Below are 19614 nucleotides of genomic sequence, written 5' to 3'. Positions count from 1 at the left end.
AGTAGAGGAAGAGATAGCAAGGGCATAGTAGGGGTATCAGAATGGACAGACACATATAATCAGAAATGATAGAAAGTAGAGTCAATGGGACAGAGGGAGCAAATCAGAAGGGGAATGGTCAGGGATACAGTGAAAGGATCAGAAGGATAAAGACACTTACAAGATTTAGAAGGGACAGAATTAAGCTAGACTGAGGCAGGTTCAGAAACTTATTTCACAGTTGATATCCAAATATAGGAAAATCTGCAGATGCTGGAAATCCAAAGCAACACACACAAAATGCTGGAGGAAATCATCAACGGAAAAGAGGAAACAGTCGACGTTTCAGGCCGAGACTCTTCATCAGGACTTCACAGTCGATTTCTTTATTACTATTCTGCAGGGAGAATGTAAAACCTTTAAAAGAGCCTGCATCAAACCTGGCCTCTACTCACCTCTAACATTTATCTGACACGCTCCTGATTTCTTGTTTCTGTGACTAATGAAAACACTGTTCTAAATCATTTAACACATCAAGAGCATGGCTGGCTGATAACATCTGGCCACCCCTCACTGACACTGGCTTCACCCCAAAAGGCTTCTGTGTATACGTGACTGCAAGCCTGTAGAGATCTTGGCAGTGGCATGTTTGATAAGCACTCTGAAGGGTATGATACGATAAGATTAACTGTTACTGTATAAATACCCTTTGCAGGCCAGTACCCCTCTCTTGGAACAAAACCAATTTCACTCCTGAGACTGAGGGTATCACAAGTTCAGTCAACAGTACAATTTCAGTCATAGGCTGCAATTGTTGGTACCTCCAGTCACCAAAAAGAATTTCACTATTCCCCTCTCCATAAACTTGCTTCAGTACCTTATGTCCACAAATCATTTCTCTCCTAAATTCTTTTGCCCCTCAATGCTTCTAAAAATTCCATCATTCTCTACAACTCCATTGTCCAATTCTTGATTCATCTTTCACCTAAATCCTCTATTCCCCTTTCCTTCACCATCTTCAATCTGGAGGAGATTAAGAATCGATCCTGTAGTAATGTCCTCACATTTTCCCTAACACCTGGGCTTACAGTCCCACTGCCTTTATTGATGAGAGTCATGGTAACAAGGAACAGAAGCAATCCCTTTGATCCACCCTGTCCATGACAGATATCAAGTACCCATCTAATATGCCAGCATTTGGGCCCTTTCATTGGCATGTCAAATGCTCATCCAGATACATTTCAAACACCACCACCTTCCCAGGCAGTACATTCCAGATTGCTACCTCCTCTGAGTGAAAAAAAATCCCTCCTCAGATCATCTCAAACCCTATGCCCTCTGGTTTTAGACAAGTCATTACCCTCCCTATCTATGCCTCTCATAAGTCTGTATCCCTTTAACAGGTAACACCCCCCACCCTCAGTATCCATGGCTCCAAGAAAAACAATTCAGTTTTCTCAGAACTAAAATGTTTATCCCAGGCAACATCCTGGTAAATCGTTTCTGCAGCCTCCCCAGTGCTGTCATGTTATTAGTGTGGCCTCACATAAAGCAATGAGGTTTTGTTTTAGAAGCTGAAAGGAATTACTGGGATCAAGCAATAAATAAATCTAATTGGAATAAAATACCAACTTAGCAATGTAGTAATGATCCTGAACCTGAGTAACTCTTTCTCTGCAATACTAGATCAGGAGTCAACATAGCTACGGTTGGGGTTTCAAGTTAAACGAACTATGAACGGCAATGGCAGGAAACAGTGACATTTCCTTGTATAGTGTCAGGAACATCAGGACTCTGGCAAATAAGTATATGAAAACACAAGTCCCGAAGTTGTGATCAGCTGCTGTTCAGCCAACTGCATTCTGCTGCAGGATTCCTCATGCAAATTGTGGAGTTCCCCAACACTCATGCCACAGTAATTTATTTCAACACCTTGCACCTCATACTGGGAATGCTTTCCCATTCACTTCAATGGACACAAACTGCTGTGACAGATTAGCTCACAGAGGCTTTTAAATTTCTTGGATTTCTTGCGTTTATTAATTTGAAAACCCTTTTGGAAGCTTTTATAGGAGATCCCACAAAATTACCCGAAGAGGGTCTCAGCCCAAGACGGCGATTGTTTATTCCCCCCCCCCCCCCCCCCCCCATAGGTGCTGCTTGACCTGCTGGGCCTGTGTGCTGCTTAGCCTCATCACTGGGAGAATCTACATCACCTACCCTTAAACAAAGATGAGCTTGGTTAGATCTGCCCCCAGGGATGCCCCTCCACTCACTTCAATGGTGAGGTATAGTTATGAGGGAGTAAGACAGGTTTTATAAAAATTAATTAAACTGCTTGAGTGCTTTTAAGTGCTTTGAGAATTTTCCTTAAAACAGTTTTAGAATTTTTTAATAGCTTTTGAATATCTGACTCATCCTCTCTTTGATGGTTCTGATTTAACTGGATTAGAAGGTATAGTTTCAGCAGCTGTCAGCCATTTCCTTGCTTTTTTACCCTCCCACTCACCCCTCCTCCCCACCAACACCTCCACTCCTTATAATCAGATTCAGGTTTATTTATCACATGTACTTGGAAACATACAGAGAATGTTTGCACTAATGGCCAGCACACCCAAGGACATCCTGGGGCAGCCTGCAAGTGCTGCCATGCCTTCTGGAGCCAACATAACGCCCACTGTGCTCGACAGAACAGAATATACCAGCAAAACAAGCCCCTTTCCCCCTCCCATACTGCAGGGGTAAAAAGCGGGGCCACATAATGAAGGTCGGACCAGCTCTCCCCTGCAAATCGTACCGGTCTAGACAGGTTGCCTAAGGCAAGTGTGCAGTTATTACAAGTCAGTTGGGAGCGCAGGCTGACCGTGAACGAGCGTCCTAACATTAATCCTGCAATACCCAGGTTCCGCCATCAGAGGCCCCCAGTGACTAGTGGAAATTGTCGTTCTCCCTCTACTCTAGCATCTCTTTCCCAGGGTTGACACTGCCCACAGGTCAAAGTGACTACATTCTCACAGGACCAAATCCTCAGATAACTTGGGTAGATGGAATTTTCATCTCTTGTGAAATGTTACTGTATATTTGACGGTGCACGAACGTCCAGTAGATTTTAAATTGTTAATTAGCCTGAAGCTGAGATCTGACTCTTTATAAACATTTGAAATGAGCCATCAAGAAAAAAACCTTCCAATCTAAATCAAATGACCCAGTTTGTACCTGCCCTCCCTTACAAACAAACTCTGCACTCCCAAAGAGTTTCAAGATATTTACAGACGATTCATTCGCCACGGCTCATGTTCCAACCAGAAACACTTTTATCCTTTAACTTCATCTAAAGTCTAATCTGCTCGGTTTTAAAGGACATCAGATAACACTGTGCAGAGATCAGAAGGTACAATCACCATAACAGAAGCAACAAATACATCTTTCTTGATTATTTTGCTGATGTTGCTGAAAAAGGAGCAGATATTTTTATGTAGCAAAGGGAAATGTATAATTTCAGAACTCCCACCTGTTACTGTGCAACTCACAAGCAGCAAAATCCCATCTCAAACATTAGATTAAAGCTGAGATTGCAGTGGAAGCACATCATATAGGTTAAAACAAATAGCACAGAAATCTGACTCACCTTGACAAGTCCTCTCATTCGTCAGCAGTTTGTAGCCCTTTTTGCAACTGCACTCAAAGCTTCCAATAGTGTTCCTGCAGACGTGGTCACATCCACCGTTGTGTAGGCGACACTCATCAATATCTGAGGGAAGAGAGTGGCACGGTGCAGAGAAAGAGGAAGAAAAGGTACAGAGTGAAAAGCATGTCACACCCCCCCCACTATAAAATGTATTCACCCCCCCTTTGGAAATTTCACATCTGATTGTTCTACAACATTGAATCACAGTGGATTTAATTTGGCTTTTTTGACATTGATCAAGAGAAAAAGACTCATGTCAATGTGAAAGCAGATCCCCAGAAAGTAATCTAAATTAATTACAAATATAAAGCACAAAATAATTAATTACGCAAGTGTTCACCCCCTTTAATATGACACTGGTGCAGCCAATTGGTTTTAGAAGTCACATAACTAGTTAAATAGAGATCACAGTGTGCAGTCAAGGTGTTTCAACTGATTGTAGTAAAAATATGTCTATACATGGGGAAGGTCCAACTGCTGGTGAGTCAGTATCCTGGCAAAAACTACATCATCAAGTCAAAAGAACACTCCAAGCAACTCTGCAAAAAGGTTATTGAAAAGCACAAGCCAGGAGCTGGATACAAGAAAATTTCCAAGTCACTGAATATCCCCAGGAGTACAGTTAAGTCAAACACCATATAACCATATAACAATCACAGCACGGAAACAGGCCGTCTCGGCCCTCCTAGTCCGTGCCGAACCCTTAATCTCACCTAGTCCCACCTACCCGCACTCAGCCCATAACCCTCCACTCCTTTCCTGTCCATATACCTATCCAATTTTACCTTAAATGACACAACTGAACTGGCCTCTACTGCTTCTACAGGAAGCTCATTCCACACAAATGGAATGGAAAGAATATAACACAGCTGTACATCTGCCTAGAGCAGGCTGTCCTCAAAAACTGAGTGAGCGTGTAAGAAGGGGACCAGCGAGGGAGGCCACCATTGAGACCTACGACATCTCCGGTGGAGTTACAAGCTTTAGTGGCTGAGATGAGAGACTGCACATAAACAACTGTTTCTCACTCAGGTGTTTCACCAGTTACAGCTTTATGGGAGAGGGGCAAAGAGAAAGCCACTGTTGAAAGAAATTCACATGAAATCTTGGCTAGAGTATGCCAGAAGGCGGGTGGGAGAATCTGAAGTCATCTGTAAGAAGATTCTATAGTCTGATGAAACCAAAATTGAGCTTTTCGCCATCAGACTAAATATTATGTTTGGTGTAAGCCAAACACTGCAGATCATCAAAAACACAACACCCCTACTGGGAAGCACAGTGGTGGCTGCATCTTGCTGTGGGATGTTTCACTGCAGTAGGCCCTGGAAGGCTTGTGAAGGTAGAGGGTAAAATGAATGCAGCAAAATGCAGGGAAATCCTGGAGGAAAACCTGATGCATTCTGCAAGAGAATTGTGACTTGGGAGAAGATCTGTTTTCCAGCAAGACAATGACCCCAAGAATAAAGCCAGCTACACAGGAATGGCTTAAAAACAACAACGTTAATGTCCCGGAGTGGTCAAGTCAGAGTCTCGACCTCAATCCAATTGAAAATTCGTGGCTAAAAGTGAAAATGGCTGTTCACTCATGATCCCCATGCAATCTGACAGAACTTAAACAGTTTTGTAAAGAAAGGGTGAAAATTGCAGTGTCCAGATGTGCAAAGCTGGTAGAGACCTATCCACACAGACTCAAGGCTGGAATTGCTGCCAAAGGTGCATCTACTAAATACTGAATTGATGGGACTGAATACTTGTGCAATCAATTATTTTGTGTTTTATATTTGTAATTAATTTAGATCACATTGTAGAAATCTGTTTTCACTTCGACATGAAAAATTCTTTTCCTGTTTATCAGTGTTCAAAAAACCCAAATTAAATATATTGTGATTGAAGTTTGTAAATCAATAAAACATGAAAACTTCCAAGGGGTGAATAATTCTCTCTCTATCTCTCTCCCTCTCCGTCTCCCTCTCTCAATTTCACTGCAATTTCAGACATTCAGGTTTGGAAATGCTAGAAATGCGGGGAGTGAAAATGAACTGATTTCACTACTTCTGCAAGTTAGGAATTATGAAGGATTTGAAGTTATCCACAATCATCTTGAATGTTACATGAAACTGAAGAATGCAATTGTCCAAAGCACTTTATGATCTGCATGAGATGTCTGTACTGATTTTGATCATTTACAGTCAATCAAAAGAACACATATACTGAATGAATTCCTCCATCGATAATTAATAGGAACATTTTCACAGTACTGTAGTAATATTGGTAATGTTCTAATTTGTTCTGCATTTCATTTAAATACATCATTTGTTACTCAGTTAAACAGTAGTTTGCCCTTTTTATACCTTTTTAACTATTTCCATGAAACTTTGGATAATAGAGGCAGCCACTTAATAGGGACAAAATTTACTGGTCCTGATGTGCCCCAATTAACCCGAAGAGGTGGGGGGGAGAGGAGGGAGAGAGAGAGAGCGAGAAGAAAATTCCCCAGTGTTAAAGTTTAAAGTTCTAAGTACATTTATTATCAAAGTGTGCTTAGTATATACAACCTTGAGATTTTTCTCCTTATAGGCAGCCACACAAAAGAAGACCCAACAGAACCTATTAAAAAAGACTGCCAACCACCTTATGTGCAAAAAAAGAACAAATTGTGCAAATGATAAAAAGTCAACAAATAGCATTCGGAGCTAAAGTTCACTAAAGTGAGTTCACAGCCACGAAGCCAGTCATTATTGGCGTCTGTCCAGGAGCCCGTTAGCAGGCCATAGCCTCAGTTCAGCGCAGAGATGAGTAAACCTTGGTGAGCAGTGAACTGAACACCAGCCCGTCCCTCACCTCCCGACGAGGACAACCTGACCTTTTCAAGATGGGCCTGTGCTAAACCGCCACATTCCTTGCTCTTGGGCCTGGGTGTTGCCGCCTCTATTCAGCCTGTACCCAGCCTTTCCAATTTGTTGTAAATCGGTCAAACATCGGCTTATACCTCACTCTCGAGCCACCCCGACTCTTCCTCAACTCAGACGGGCCAACACCTTGGCTCTTCCCTAGCTCTCGGGCCTGGGCCCCACCAACTCGATTCAACCCGTACATACCACACCACAGCCGTCCTGCACCTCTGAAACTTCAGTTAACACCGCATAAAGGCCAGGTCATACAGGCCTTTCAAAAGTTCAACCCCAAAAGGCTATTGTTTGCAGTGATTGTTGTCCAGAAAAAGTGTGATTTATACAGTAGTGAGTAGAGTTGCTTGTTGCCAGCAAGTCATCACCAGCATCATCTTAAACTGAAATAATTTATGTAGATCAATTTTATCATGCGTTAAACATTAAAAGTATGTAAAATGCTACTAATTAGATACTAGTCTTTGCTTTCCTTGATTAGGTCTCACAGAGCTCACATCTGGTGTCTCTGCTCTCACCGTCCTGCAATTAACATTAGATATTAGTTTTCATCATTTCCTTTTGTGAACATTATTCTCAGTAATGTTTACGGTTCTCAGACAACGTTCATGTAGTTCTGCCTCTTCTCTAACTTTTACTATTTTAAATTGATTCTGAAGATCTTGGTGTCACTGGTAAGGCCAGCATTCTTTACCCATCCATGAATGTCCTTGAGAAAAGAGAGGTTAGTTGCTTTCGTGAGCAGCAAGCTGTTCTTTTGGTGATGAGATAATGTTACCTTGAGAGCTCTAAAAACCTAGCACCGATGAGGGCATGAAAAGATATTGCATTTCCAAGTCAAGGTACTGCGTACCCTGGAATGAAGCCTGTTGGTAGTAGAGCTCCCATGTGCTTGTTGGCAAAGCTGTTGGCGTCGCCAGGATGAGTGATGTGCTTTGTAGATAGGACGCACTGACTGAATGCTTTGGCTGGTGGATGAGGTAGCAATCAAGCAGATTGCTTGGTCATGGAAGGTATTGAGCTTCTGATATGCTGCTGGATTTGGACTCATCCAGCCAAACAGAGAGTAATTCACTGCAATCCTGATGTTTGTCTCATACATGGTGCAAAGCTTTGGGATTAACGGCAGGTCACGTGATCCCAGCCTCTAACTGCTCCTGTAGCCACAGCATTTATGTGGCTGATCCAGTTAAGGAGTTGTAAATGGAATTTAACATTGTGCAATCATCCCCACTTTTGATTTAATGATAAAAGGAGGGCCATTGATAAAGCAGATTAAGGTGGTGGGCTCAGATACTGCCCTGAGGAATTCCTGCAGTGACATTATAAGGCTGGCATTATTGACCTTTCACCTATACAACCTTTCTTTCTTTGTGCAAGGTATGATTTTGCTGTGATCAAGTCTCACCGTGACATTTGTTCTTCAAAGTAATTTTTTTCTGGATGTTTAAAGCTTGTGGCAGCTCAGGTCTTTCCTTCTTAAAATCCTCTCACTTCTGATTTCCAGCCTAAATAACACAGCATAATGAGCTGAGTAACTTATGTAAAAAGACTGAGGGGATTGTAGTCCAGTACGGCTGACAGAAAGTCTAGGGTGTGAACATAGAGTAGATGATACAGTCCACTCCATCACACGAAAAGTTCTCTCCATCACTGACCACATTGGCAAGGATCACTGCCACAAGAGGCCACATCCATCAGCACCCAGGCCATGCCCTCTTCTCGCTGCTGCCATTGCGGAAGAGGTACAGGAGCCTTACCGCCTCACACCACCAGGTTCAGGGACAGTTATTACTCTTCAGCCATCGGGCTCCTGGACCAGTGTGGATCAACAATGAACTGATGCCACAACCTATGGACTCACGCTCAAAGCCTCTACAACTCCCGTTCTCAGTGCTAATCGCATGGTTTGTCTTCCTTTGCACACTGGTTTTTGTCAGCCTGTGTGTGTAGTTTTCTACTGGTTCTGTGGTATTTCTTTGTCCTGCTGTGAACACTCACAAGAAATTAATCTCAGGGTAGCATATGGTGACATATAGGTAAACGTACTTTGATTAATAAAACCTGGAACATCTGACTTATATACTCATTATAAATGAGTACAACAGTGCAAACCTGATTGAGTAAAGAGCCACTGCACGACAAGTATAAGGAAATAAAGCACCAAGCAAAGCAGCTGCAAAAAGATTCTCTGTATTTGCCACAGAAGAAGCATGATACCGGATTACTCGGGAATTATTAATGAGAATAATGCCCAGGCATGGTGCTGACCACCTGGTAAACACACGAAGGATTTAGAATGAAAAGATAAAATGAGCATGTCAGAACAGAAATTATGTGAATTGGTTACATTGAATTAGTTCAGATTCCACTTGGAAATTTGTCTTGCATGACAACTCCACTGCTCACTGTGTTCAAGGGAGGAATAAGTTGTGGTGCTCTGGTCTGGTATTTATAAATGACACAACTTAATGGAAATTCAAACCTTATTTCCTCTGGGGAAATAACCACGGAAGGAATAGCTGTTTGGAACCTCATTATAATTCAAATCAGGAATCCAGGTTCAAATTTATCCCCTCTAAAACCGTAGGAGTCAAGAGCAAGACTCAAACAAACGGAATGGAAGAATTCGCTAACTGTATCATCGTAACAGGAACAATGCTCTCGGCTGCACAAATTCAACGAGCCTCAACTTCTGCTAGCAATATCATATGAAATATTCCTTCTGCCTTCTGCTTTCAACCGTATAGGAGTGCAGAATTTTAAACTTTAAAATAATGCTAAATAAATATGGCCAAAACTAAAGCATCAAGGAAACTTTATAGGAGCTAAAAAGTAAAAACGTAAAAGGAAGAAAGGGGAAGATAGTTGTGAGGTGAATATCAAAAGGCAGTCAGAGGGATACACAGAAGAATGGTTGCCTCAGGAGAACCCCCTAAATCACAAATCCGCAACCTTTTTGCTTTGAAAACAATTGAAAAGAGCATTGCACAAGGAATGTAATCATTTCTCAGTCCATTGATGGGCAAATCCCTTCAGAAACTCAAGTATGGATCTATAACAGAATTTTTGGAGCGGTGTGATGTGACCCAGAAAGAGAGTGAATCACAGTCCAATAGGTGAGGTTCTGCATTGTTAAGCCAATATGTCTTTTTATGGGCCACTCCAACACAGATAAATACAATAGAAATTCAGGAAAAACTTCACCACTGACAGAATGATTCAAAGAATATGGAACCAACTAATTCAAGAAGTGGTTCAGATAGATACGACTGGATAATTTATAAGGACACAAAATAAATACGAGAAAGGAAAGGAGTAAACAGGACAGGGTGAATTAAAGCCCAGTGTGAGAAGGTCTATGCCAAGCCTGCACAGAGACATGATTATGGCTTGTTTCTGTACTGTGAGAGCAATCAACACCTGGAATCATTTAGTAGCTAGCAACAGCATAGTAAATAGCAGGATCAGGGGTGAGGAGGCAGATTTGCACCCTGCTGCCTCTGGATAGAATGACTTTACAACCCCTGACTATTCTCCTCTGCTACATAAATGCCATGAAGTAATACTTGGGTTAAAACAAATCCATCACCGATCCAGTCATCAAAAGGGATCCAGGAGCCACCTTCCTCCTCGCTGTCTACACATAATTTACATCAGCAGATTAAATGCAACAACAATCCTCTTCATCATGTAAAGTTCTTTTGGGGATGAAAAGAAAGTACTACTTTGAACCACTTACTTCAATGGGAAAGTAACCAAGACAAGGGTACCTGCTTTGGCCAGCGCAGCTCAGAAACCTGGGATGTGGTGATGGAAAACAGGTGACACGGAGGGTTTGGGAAACTTTAGTTTCTGATCTTGAATTTGGTGTCAGCATTGCTCATGTTGATGGTAAATTAAATCAATTGTAAACCCAATGACTGCATGCCACCAAAGTGTCCATCAAGGTCTGTGTGGCATTTGTCTGATCAACAGGTAAAAAGTTCCAGGAACTGGGAATCTCCTGCTTCAGGTCACATGACAGTAACCAAAGGGAAGTAAACAATTTCCCCCAAGTTAAAAAGCAGCGGCTAAACCCTGTTGCAGACAAACAACCAATTATTCTTGAAACAACACAGGGCTGGAACAAAAGTAATAGATCATAAGACCATCCAGCATAGGAGCATAATTCGGCTATACAGCTCATCAAGTCTGCTCTGCCATTCCACCATGGCTGATTTATATCCCTCTCAACCCCATTCACCTGTCTTTTCCCCCGTAACCTTTGACACCATGACTAATCAAAAACTTAGCACTGCTTTAAATATATCCTCCATGGCCATTTGTTGCAGTGAATTCTACTGATTCACCACCCTCTGGCTAAAGAAATTTCTCTTCATCTAAATGGACATCCCTCTATTCTGAGGCCCACTGATCCCAGACTCGCTCACTACAGGAAACATCCTCACCACATCCACTCCATTTAGACCTTCCAATATTCGATAGGTTTCAGTGAGATCCCCCCCATTCTACTAAACTCCAGTGAGTACAGACCCAGACCCATCAAATGCGCCTCATACATCTTTTCTTAGATAAGGGGTCCAAAATTGTTCACAATACTGCAAGTACGGTCTGATCAATGCCTTATAAAACTTTAGCAATACCTGCTTGCTTTTATATTTACTTCTGGTAAGATCGCAGCGTACTCAGTCACAGCAGTTTCTACGGGGCTAACCAAATTTGCTGTTGTCTTTTTTAAACGTATTTTTTTATGAACACAAGACCCTGCTGGACATTAAGAAAGTAAACTACTGCAGGTCTACCCCATCAGCGAGTTGCTCATTGGTGGAGAAACGGATTTGATGTGGATCGTGTTGGAGGCATCGGCACGTGAAGGGAGTGAGCAGTCTAACAGCGAGCCATCATCTTAGTCGCTTTTCTTGTGATGGCAAGACCCTTTTGGACATTGTTAATGTGGAATGCTGCAAGCCTTAGTGGACGGCAGGGGAGTGGCGTGGATCTGCTGTAGCAAGGACTAGGCCTCAAGCCATGGTGTTGCCTGCTTACAGCCTCCCAGGAGAGAGGCATTAGAGTCGGTGCGCTCCACCGGAGTGCCAGGGCAGTGTGGTATGGTGTCCAAGCTGGAGTTGGTGCTGACCCCGGTGTTCACTTGGCAGAAGACAAGCCATATTGTGTTTTACTGTAGACTGCTGCAACTTTCATGGACTCAGGATCTTGAACTATATTTTTTTGTGCGACTGTATTTGACAGATATCTGATATGTGCTGTGTATGACTGTTGGTATAGCGTTTTGTACCTTGGCTCCAGAATAATGCTGTTCTGTTTGGCTGTATTCATGGGTATTCCTGTATGACTGAATGACAATTAAACTTGAACTTCAACTTGTCTTCTTGAAATTAATGCCAACATTGGATTTGCTTTCCTTACCACTAACTCAACCTGCAAGTTAACCCTTTAGGGAATACTGCATGAGGACTTCCAAGCCCCTTTGCAGCTCTTTTAAAATTTTTTATCCCCATTTAGAAAATACTTCATGCCTTTATTCCTTCTACCAAAGTGCATGACCATACACTTCCCAACACTATATTCCATCTGCCATTTCTTTGTCCATTCTCCCAATCTGTCTAAGTCCTTCTGCAGACTCCCTGCTTTCTCAACACTACATGCCCCTCTACCTATCTTCATTTCATCAGCAAACTTGGCCATTAAGCCAACAATTCTGTCACCCAAATCATTAATGCATCATGAAAAGAAGTGGTCCCAACGCTGACCCCTGTGGAACACCAACCAGAAAACGCACCTTTATTCCCACTCTTTGCCTTCTGCTACTCAGCCAATCTTCTATCCATGTTGGTGCCTTTCCTGTAACACCATGGGCTCTGATCTTGTTAAACTGCCCCATGGGCTGCACCTTGTCAAAGGGCTTCTGAAAATCTAAGTAAACACCATACTCAGACTCTCTTTCATCTATCCTGCCTGTTACATCCTTAAACAAATCAACAGATTTGTCAGACAAGATTTCCCCCTCAGGAAACCATGCCGACTTTGGCCTGTTGTCATGTGCCACCAAGTGCACTGAAATCCCATCCTCTCCAAATGGTGCCGGTAAACCATGACGATGCTCTGCCGACTATGTAATGATGGACCCCAACATCTTCCCAACCACAGAAATTTCGCTAATGGACTAATAATTTCCTTTTTGTCTGCCACCCCACTCCCTTCTTAAAGGGTGGAATGACATTCGCAATTTTCCCATCCTACCGAACCATTCCAGAGTCCAGTGATTCTTGAAATATTGCTACTAATATCTCCACGGTCTCTCTGTCACCTCCTTCAGGACCCTAGGATGTGGTCCAACTGGTCCAGGTGGATTATCTACCTTCAGACTTTTCCGCTTCCCAAGCACCTTCTCAGAAATAGCAACCACACTCAATTCTGCCCCATCACTCTCGAGTTTCTGCTGTACTACTACGGTCTTCCACCCTGAGGATCGCTCTGCTACGCTGCTGCAGAGGGAAGAGCCTACAGCTGTGCCCGGAGAATGTTACCCAGGTTTTCTGCATTTTGGAAATGGACTATAGACTTCTTTTCAGTATCATAGTTTTTTATATTCTGTGTTTTTCACCTGACCTTTCTCATTTTTTTTGTGCAAGGAGGGGTATTTGGGGGTTGATGTGCCTGTTCCATTTTTGTTCGCTTTTCGTACGGGAGGAGGGATTTGGGAGGTTGATGTGCCTGTTCCATTTTTGTTCGCTTTTCTGTGCAGGGAGGGGTATTTGGGGTTGATGATTGTGCTGCCTCGCTTCTCTTTCTTGTTTTCGTGGTTATCTGGAGAAGAAGAATTTCAGAATTGTATGCTTTGATAATAAATGAACCTCTGAACTGATATTATACGTCCTCGCTTTTGCTTTTATTCAGTCTTTGACTTAACTTATTAGCCACAGTTATCTCATCCTCCCGTTAGAATACTTCTTCTTCTTTGGGATGTACCTATTGAGCTCCTTCCAAATTGCTCCCAGAAATTTCAGCTATTGCTGTTCTGCCACCATCCCTGATAGTGTCCCCTTCCAATCAACTCTCTCATGCCTCTGCAATTCCCTTTACTCCTGTAATACTGATACATCTGGCTTTAGCTTCTCCCTCTCAAACTGCAGGGTGAATTCCACCATATTATGATCACTGGCCCCTAAAGGTTCCTTTACCTTACGCACATCAATCAAATCTGTTAATTGCACAACAGCCAAGAATTGCCCCTTTTCAGGTGGGCTCAAACTCAAGCTGCTCTGAAAAGCTATCTCGTAGGCACTCTACAAGTTACCTCTCATGGGATCCAGCACCAACCTGACTTTTCCAATCTACCTGCAAATTGAAATCCCCATGACTACTGTAACATTGCCCTTTTGACATTCATTTTCTATCTCCCATCCTGGCTACTGTTTGGAGGCCTGTATATAACTCCCATCATTCTTTTAACCCTTCCAGTTCCTCCCCTCCACCCACAACGATTCTACATCTTCCAATCCCATGTCACCTCTTTCTAAGGATTTAATTTCAATTTTTACCAACCCCACCTGCCTGTCCTTTCAATACAATGTGTCTCCTTATATGTGCTCCCAACAAAGATCTTCTTTCAGCCACAGCTCAGTGATATGCACAATGTCATTCCTGCCAACCTCTAACTGTGCTAAAAGATCACCTACCTTATTCTGTATACTGCATGCATTTAAATATGACACCTTCAGACCTGTATTAATCACCCTTTATGATTTTCCCTGCATGTTACACTTCAACTCATCCCACTTACTGCAATTTTGCCCTTCACATCTAACTATACACTCTATCTACTTGAAAACTAACTGCTCCATCCTCCAATAGCTACTGTCAGAGAGTAATAAAGGTTCCCTTGTTACTGGGCAGTGAGCAATAACTGCTGTCAGAGGGTAGTAAAGGTTCCCATGTTATGGGGCAGTTAGCAATAACTGCTGTCAGAGGGTAATAAAGGTTCCCATATTACGGGGCAGTTCGCAGTAGCTCCTGTTACAAGATATTAACCAATAGTCCTTGCTGCTGGACAGATAAGCAGCAGTTCATGAATACTTAATACAGTAATGTGACTGGAAGCTGTTGTTTCTGCTACAACCAATCGGCCCTGAAGAGAGCAGCTAAGCTACCCTGGTGTTACACACCAGTATCGGTGAGTGTACGATGGGAGCAATACTTCAGGTTTACTGTGATCAGGTGGTGATGGTCAACATGGAACTGATGAGGTGAAGAGCCTGTATGACGTTTACGATTCTCTGACTCACCTGGGGACTAGCAGAGGAGAATGAATAACAGATTTCTAGCAAAGCTCAATAGTAAGTTCTATATCTGACTGGAATTCTCAAACTGGTCAGCATTTAAAATTCAAATTCTAAGTAAATTTATTATCAAAGTATGTATATGCTACACTGTCTTGACAGTCATTTTCTTGCACATATTTACAGGGAAAAGAAACATAAAAGAATTTTAGAAAAAAAAAGAAAAAGATTAAGACTGACAAGCAACCAGTGTGCAAGCGAGGAGAAAATCTGATTTACTCCGAGGAAATGCCAACAGTTCCATGCAGAACTGCCAGCAACACCTAATAAAACTCAGGCTGATGCCTTCATCCAAATACTTGGTAATTAACAAATACCTGAGTTGTTCTATCAATCATCCTTTAATCACCCCAAGAATCAGTTTACTAAGACTTTAGTAAACCCTTCCTTTGGCACTAAACTGTACAGGACTTACTAAAACCTCAAGTCATTGCAGCAAGCTATCTTTATTCTTATCCTTCTTCCCCAGAGGCTTGCTAATTTTAATGAGATGAGAAAGCTTCCAGCCGGGATAAACGGTAGCAAAACTGAAATGGAAGAATAGGTACTGAAAGTAACTATAATCCCAGTAGTCAATTGAAAAGGCGGGATCTCCCGGTAGCCACCCATTCCCATTCGGGCATGTCAGTCCACGTCCTCCTCTACTGCTGTGAAGAGGGCACCCCCAGGGTGGAGGAGTGACACCTTGTGTTCCATCTGGGCAGCCTCCGACCTGACGGTACCAACATCGATTTCTCGAACTTCCAGTAATTCCCGTTTCTCTCCCTCTCCTTTCTCTTTGCCTGCCCACTGCCCTCTGGTGCTTCTCCTCCTTCCCCTTCTTCCATGACCTTCTACCCTCCCCTATCAGATTTCCCGTCCTCTAGCCCTTTATTTCTTTCACCAATCAACTTCCCAGCTCTTTACTTTACACCTCCCTCTCCGGGTTTCACTTATCACCTACCACCTTCCTGCCCTCCCCTCATCTTCTTACTCTGGCTTCTCATCTTTTTTCCCTTATTCCTGATGAAGAGTCTCAGCCCGAAACATCGACTGTTTATTAGTTTCCATAGATGCTGCCTGGCCTGCTGAGCTCCCCCAGCATTTTGTGAGTGTTGCTAGTAAATAGGTAGAGAGTGGACGTGTGAGACTGATTAAGAATGAGAAAGATGATCCATCCACAGATACAGCAGGCATGACTGGAATACTGAACCTGCTTTTTTTTGTTGGAATTTTCAAATTCTACCAATTCTCTATTTTATTTCTAATTGATCTTATTTCCACCGTTCTTGCAGACAATGATTTCCGGATCACGACCACGGTCCTTTCTGCAAATCCAAATCTTCCCATCCCCCTTGAACAGAGGACTAGTCACCACTGAGAAACACAAAAGCCAGTCCTGCTTTAAGTGAGAGTCAGCTACAGTTTTGATTTTGTAACCTATTTATAACTGCTCATTTACAGTTAGCTAATGTTAAGCAGGTGTGAAGCTCGTTCTATTCACCATAAGTCAACAACACATAAGAGAAGAATTAGGCTATTTGGCCCATCCAATCTCTTCCACCATTCCATCATAACTGATTCACTATCCCTCTCAACCACAGTCTCCTTCCTGCCTTCTCCCCATATCTTTTGTTGCCCTGTCTAATCGAAAACCAATCAACCTCTGATTTAAATATACACAATGACTTGGCCTCCACAGCCGCCCATGGCAATGAATTCCACAGATTCACCACCCTCTGGCTAAAGAAATTCCTCCTCTGAATGAACGTCCCCCTATTCTCCAGTCCTAGACTCTCCCACTATAGGAAACATCTTCTCCACATCCAGTTTACCTAGGCCTCTCAATATTCAAATAGTTTCAATGAGATTCTCCCCTCATTCTTCTAAACTCCAGCAAACACAGGCCTAGAACAATCAAATGCTTCTCATATGTTGACCCTTTAATTCCCAATTGGTTTGACTAATACCTTATAAAGCCTCAGCATTACATCCTTGCTGTTATATTCTAGTCCTCTCGTAGTGAATGCTAACATTGCATTTGCCTTCCTTACCACTGACTCAACCTGCAAGTTGACTTTCAGAGAATCGTGCGCAAGACCTCCCAAGTCCCTTTGCACCCCTGGTTTGTGAATTTTCTCCCTCTTTGGAAGTTCGACCCTCCAAAGTGTATCATGTCACACTTTTGTAGACTAAACCCCATTTCTCAGCCAGCTCTGAATTCTGTCCATGTCCTGTCATAAAATGTGAACATTTTCTACACTATCTACAACTCCACCAACCTTTGTGTCACCTGCAAACTTACTAACCAACCCTTCCACTTCCTTACTTACAAAGAGCAGGGTTGCCAGAACAGATCCTTGTGGAACGCCACTGGTTACCGCCCTCCTGGCAAAGTACACTCTATCCACTACCACTTTCTGCCTTCCGTGGGCAAGCCAGTTCTGAATCCACACAGCCAAGTTTCCATGGATCCCATGCTTCTGAATGAACCTACTGTGGGGATTTTGGCAAATGCTTTACTAAAATCTATATACACCACATCTACTGCTCACCTTCATCAATGTGTTTTGTCATTTCCTCAAAGAAATGAATCAGGCTCGTGAGACAGGACCTGCCCCTCACACAGCCATGCTGACTATCCCTAATCAGGCTATGCTTCTCCAAATGCTTTTAAATCCTGTCTTGGAAGTATCCTCTCCAATAGTTTGCCTACCACTGACATAAGACTCACTGATTCATATGGTTCTGCACCCTCCCCAAGGCCAAATGCCATCAGGTCCTATAACCTTAGTATTTGTAACAATTTTACAATACTTCATTGCAAACATAGCCACCATTATAATGTTCCTACTTTTCCAGTAACCACTGTTAGGTACAATATGATAAAGGAACTCTAAAATTTTAGAACAGGCCGTATCACTCCATTATACAAGGCACATCAGCAGGTTGGAAACACCACAATGACATCTGCCATTATGAAATTGCAGAAGTAAAGGTCATTTAGTTAATGATTGTTACCATCGGTGCCTCTCAGATTTATGGAAGTTCATGGAATCGGAGTAAAGGAATTTTGGCTCCAATGTATTGAAACATCAATTTTGACCTATCTAAACAAATGAACGTACTAGAAATACCAGAGTCAAATGGTTTAGCAAAAAATGTTGTGACTCTAACATTAGCCTTTTGTCGGTTTACCCTGAGCAGGCATATCAGATAGACAGATAGACATACTTTATTGATCCCGAGGGAAATAGGGTTTCGTTACAGTTGCATCAACCAAAAATCGTGTAGAAATATAGCAAAATAAAACCAGAAATAATTAAATGACAATATGTAAATTATGTCAAGTTGAAATAAGTCCAGGACCAGCCTATTGGCTCAGAGTGTCTGACACTCCGAGGGAGAAGTTGTAAAGTTTGATGGCCACAGGCAGGAATGACTTCCTGTGAAGCTCAGTGTTACATCTCGGTGCAGTGGATGGGAGTCATTGTCCAAGATGGCATGCAACTTGGACAGCATCCTCTTTTCAGACACCACCGTCAGAGAGTCCAGTTCCACCCCCACAACATCACCGGCCTTACGAATGAGTTTGTTGATTCTGTTGGTGTCTGCTACCCTCAGCCTGCTGCCCCAGCACACAACAGCAAACATGATAGCACTGGCCACCACAGACTCGTAGAACATCCTTAGCATCGTCAGGCAGATGTTAAAGGACCTCAGTCTCCTCAGGAAGTAGAGACAGCTCTGACCCTTCTTGTACATTAATATCAACATTAATTCAACTATTTAAAGAAGGATCTCACATTGTACAGAAGGCAGTAAATCGGAGGGTGAAGGAGCAGGAACTGACCTTTGCATGTCTTCCTGTCAGGCTGTAATGTGAATCCCACCGGACAACTACAGCGGACGCCCGTGGCTGCATCCTGACATGTGCTGTCACAGCCTCCATTGTTCACAGCGCAGGTCTCTGTGGGAAGGAAAACAGTACAGGTACCGATTAAAACAAGGTCACCTAAAATACCACCTGAACTTTGCATGACTTCCTGGATAGAAACACCTGTCAGCCTGTAGTTAAGGAGAATAGGATACACAGAGAACATGTGCAGGCAGATGGAGTAGTTAGATTGGCATCATGGTCGGCAGAGACATGATGGGCCGAAGGGCCTGTTCCTATACTGTTCTATGTTGTTGACAGCAGCGCTGTGAAAAAAGGTAGAGCCCTATGAGTTAGGGACTGGAAACTTGGCGATGGTGTATATAAATCACAAAGCACTTTCTCACCACGCCAAGGCTGATGCTGTGAAAGAGTCTTGGGTCTTGCTGAAGTTGTAATTCCTCATTCCTCAAAATAAACCTTATTTTGTCTAAGTGTCATAGAAAAGTACAGCATAGAAACAGGCCCTTCTGTCCATTGTCCATGCAGAACCATTTAAACTGCCTAGTCCCATCGGCCTGCACAGGGACCATAGCCCGCCATACCCCTACTATCCATGTACCTATCCAAACTTCTCTTAAACATTGAAATCGAGCTCATGTACACTACTTGCGCTGGCAGCTTGTTCCACACTCTCACAGCTCTCTGAGTGAAAAAGTTTCCCTTCATGTTTCCCTTAAACTTTTCACCTTTCGCCCTTAACCCATGACCTCCAGTTGTAGTCCCACCAAGCCTGCTTGCATTTACCCACTCTATACTCCT

At 42.8% G+C, this 19614-nt stretch overlaps 1 protein-coding gene across 1 annotated transcript in view; it reads right to left on the bottom strand.

Moving 5' to 3' along the window:
* The window catches only part of LOC132381225 (signal peptide, CUB and EGF-like domain-containing protein 3), a 339989-nt gene that overhangs the window by 75484 nt on the left and 244891 nt on the right, over positions 1-19614 (bottom strand). The window contains exons 7-8 of the mRNA XM_059950570.1: positions 18769-18885; positions 3608-3730 (exon numbers count right to left, since the gene is read on the bottom strand). Coding sequence (XP_059806553.1) covers positions 3608-3730; positions 18769-18885 — 240 coding nt within the window. The remainder of the gene's footprint in view (positions 1-3607; positions 3731-18768; positions 18886-19614) is intronic.

This window comes from Hypanus sabinus, chromosome 25, assembly GCF_030144855.1.
Source record: "Hypanus sabinus isolate sHypSab1 chromosome 25, sHypSab1.hap1, whole genome shotgun sequence".
NCBI lineage: Eukaryota > Metazoa > Chordata > Chondrichthyes > Myliobatiformes > Dasyatidae > Hypanus > Hypanus sabinus.
This window is presented reverse-complemented; position numbering and strand designations above follow the sequence as displayed.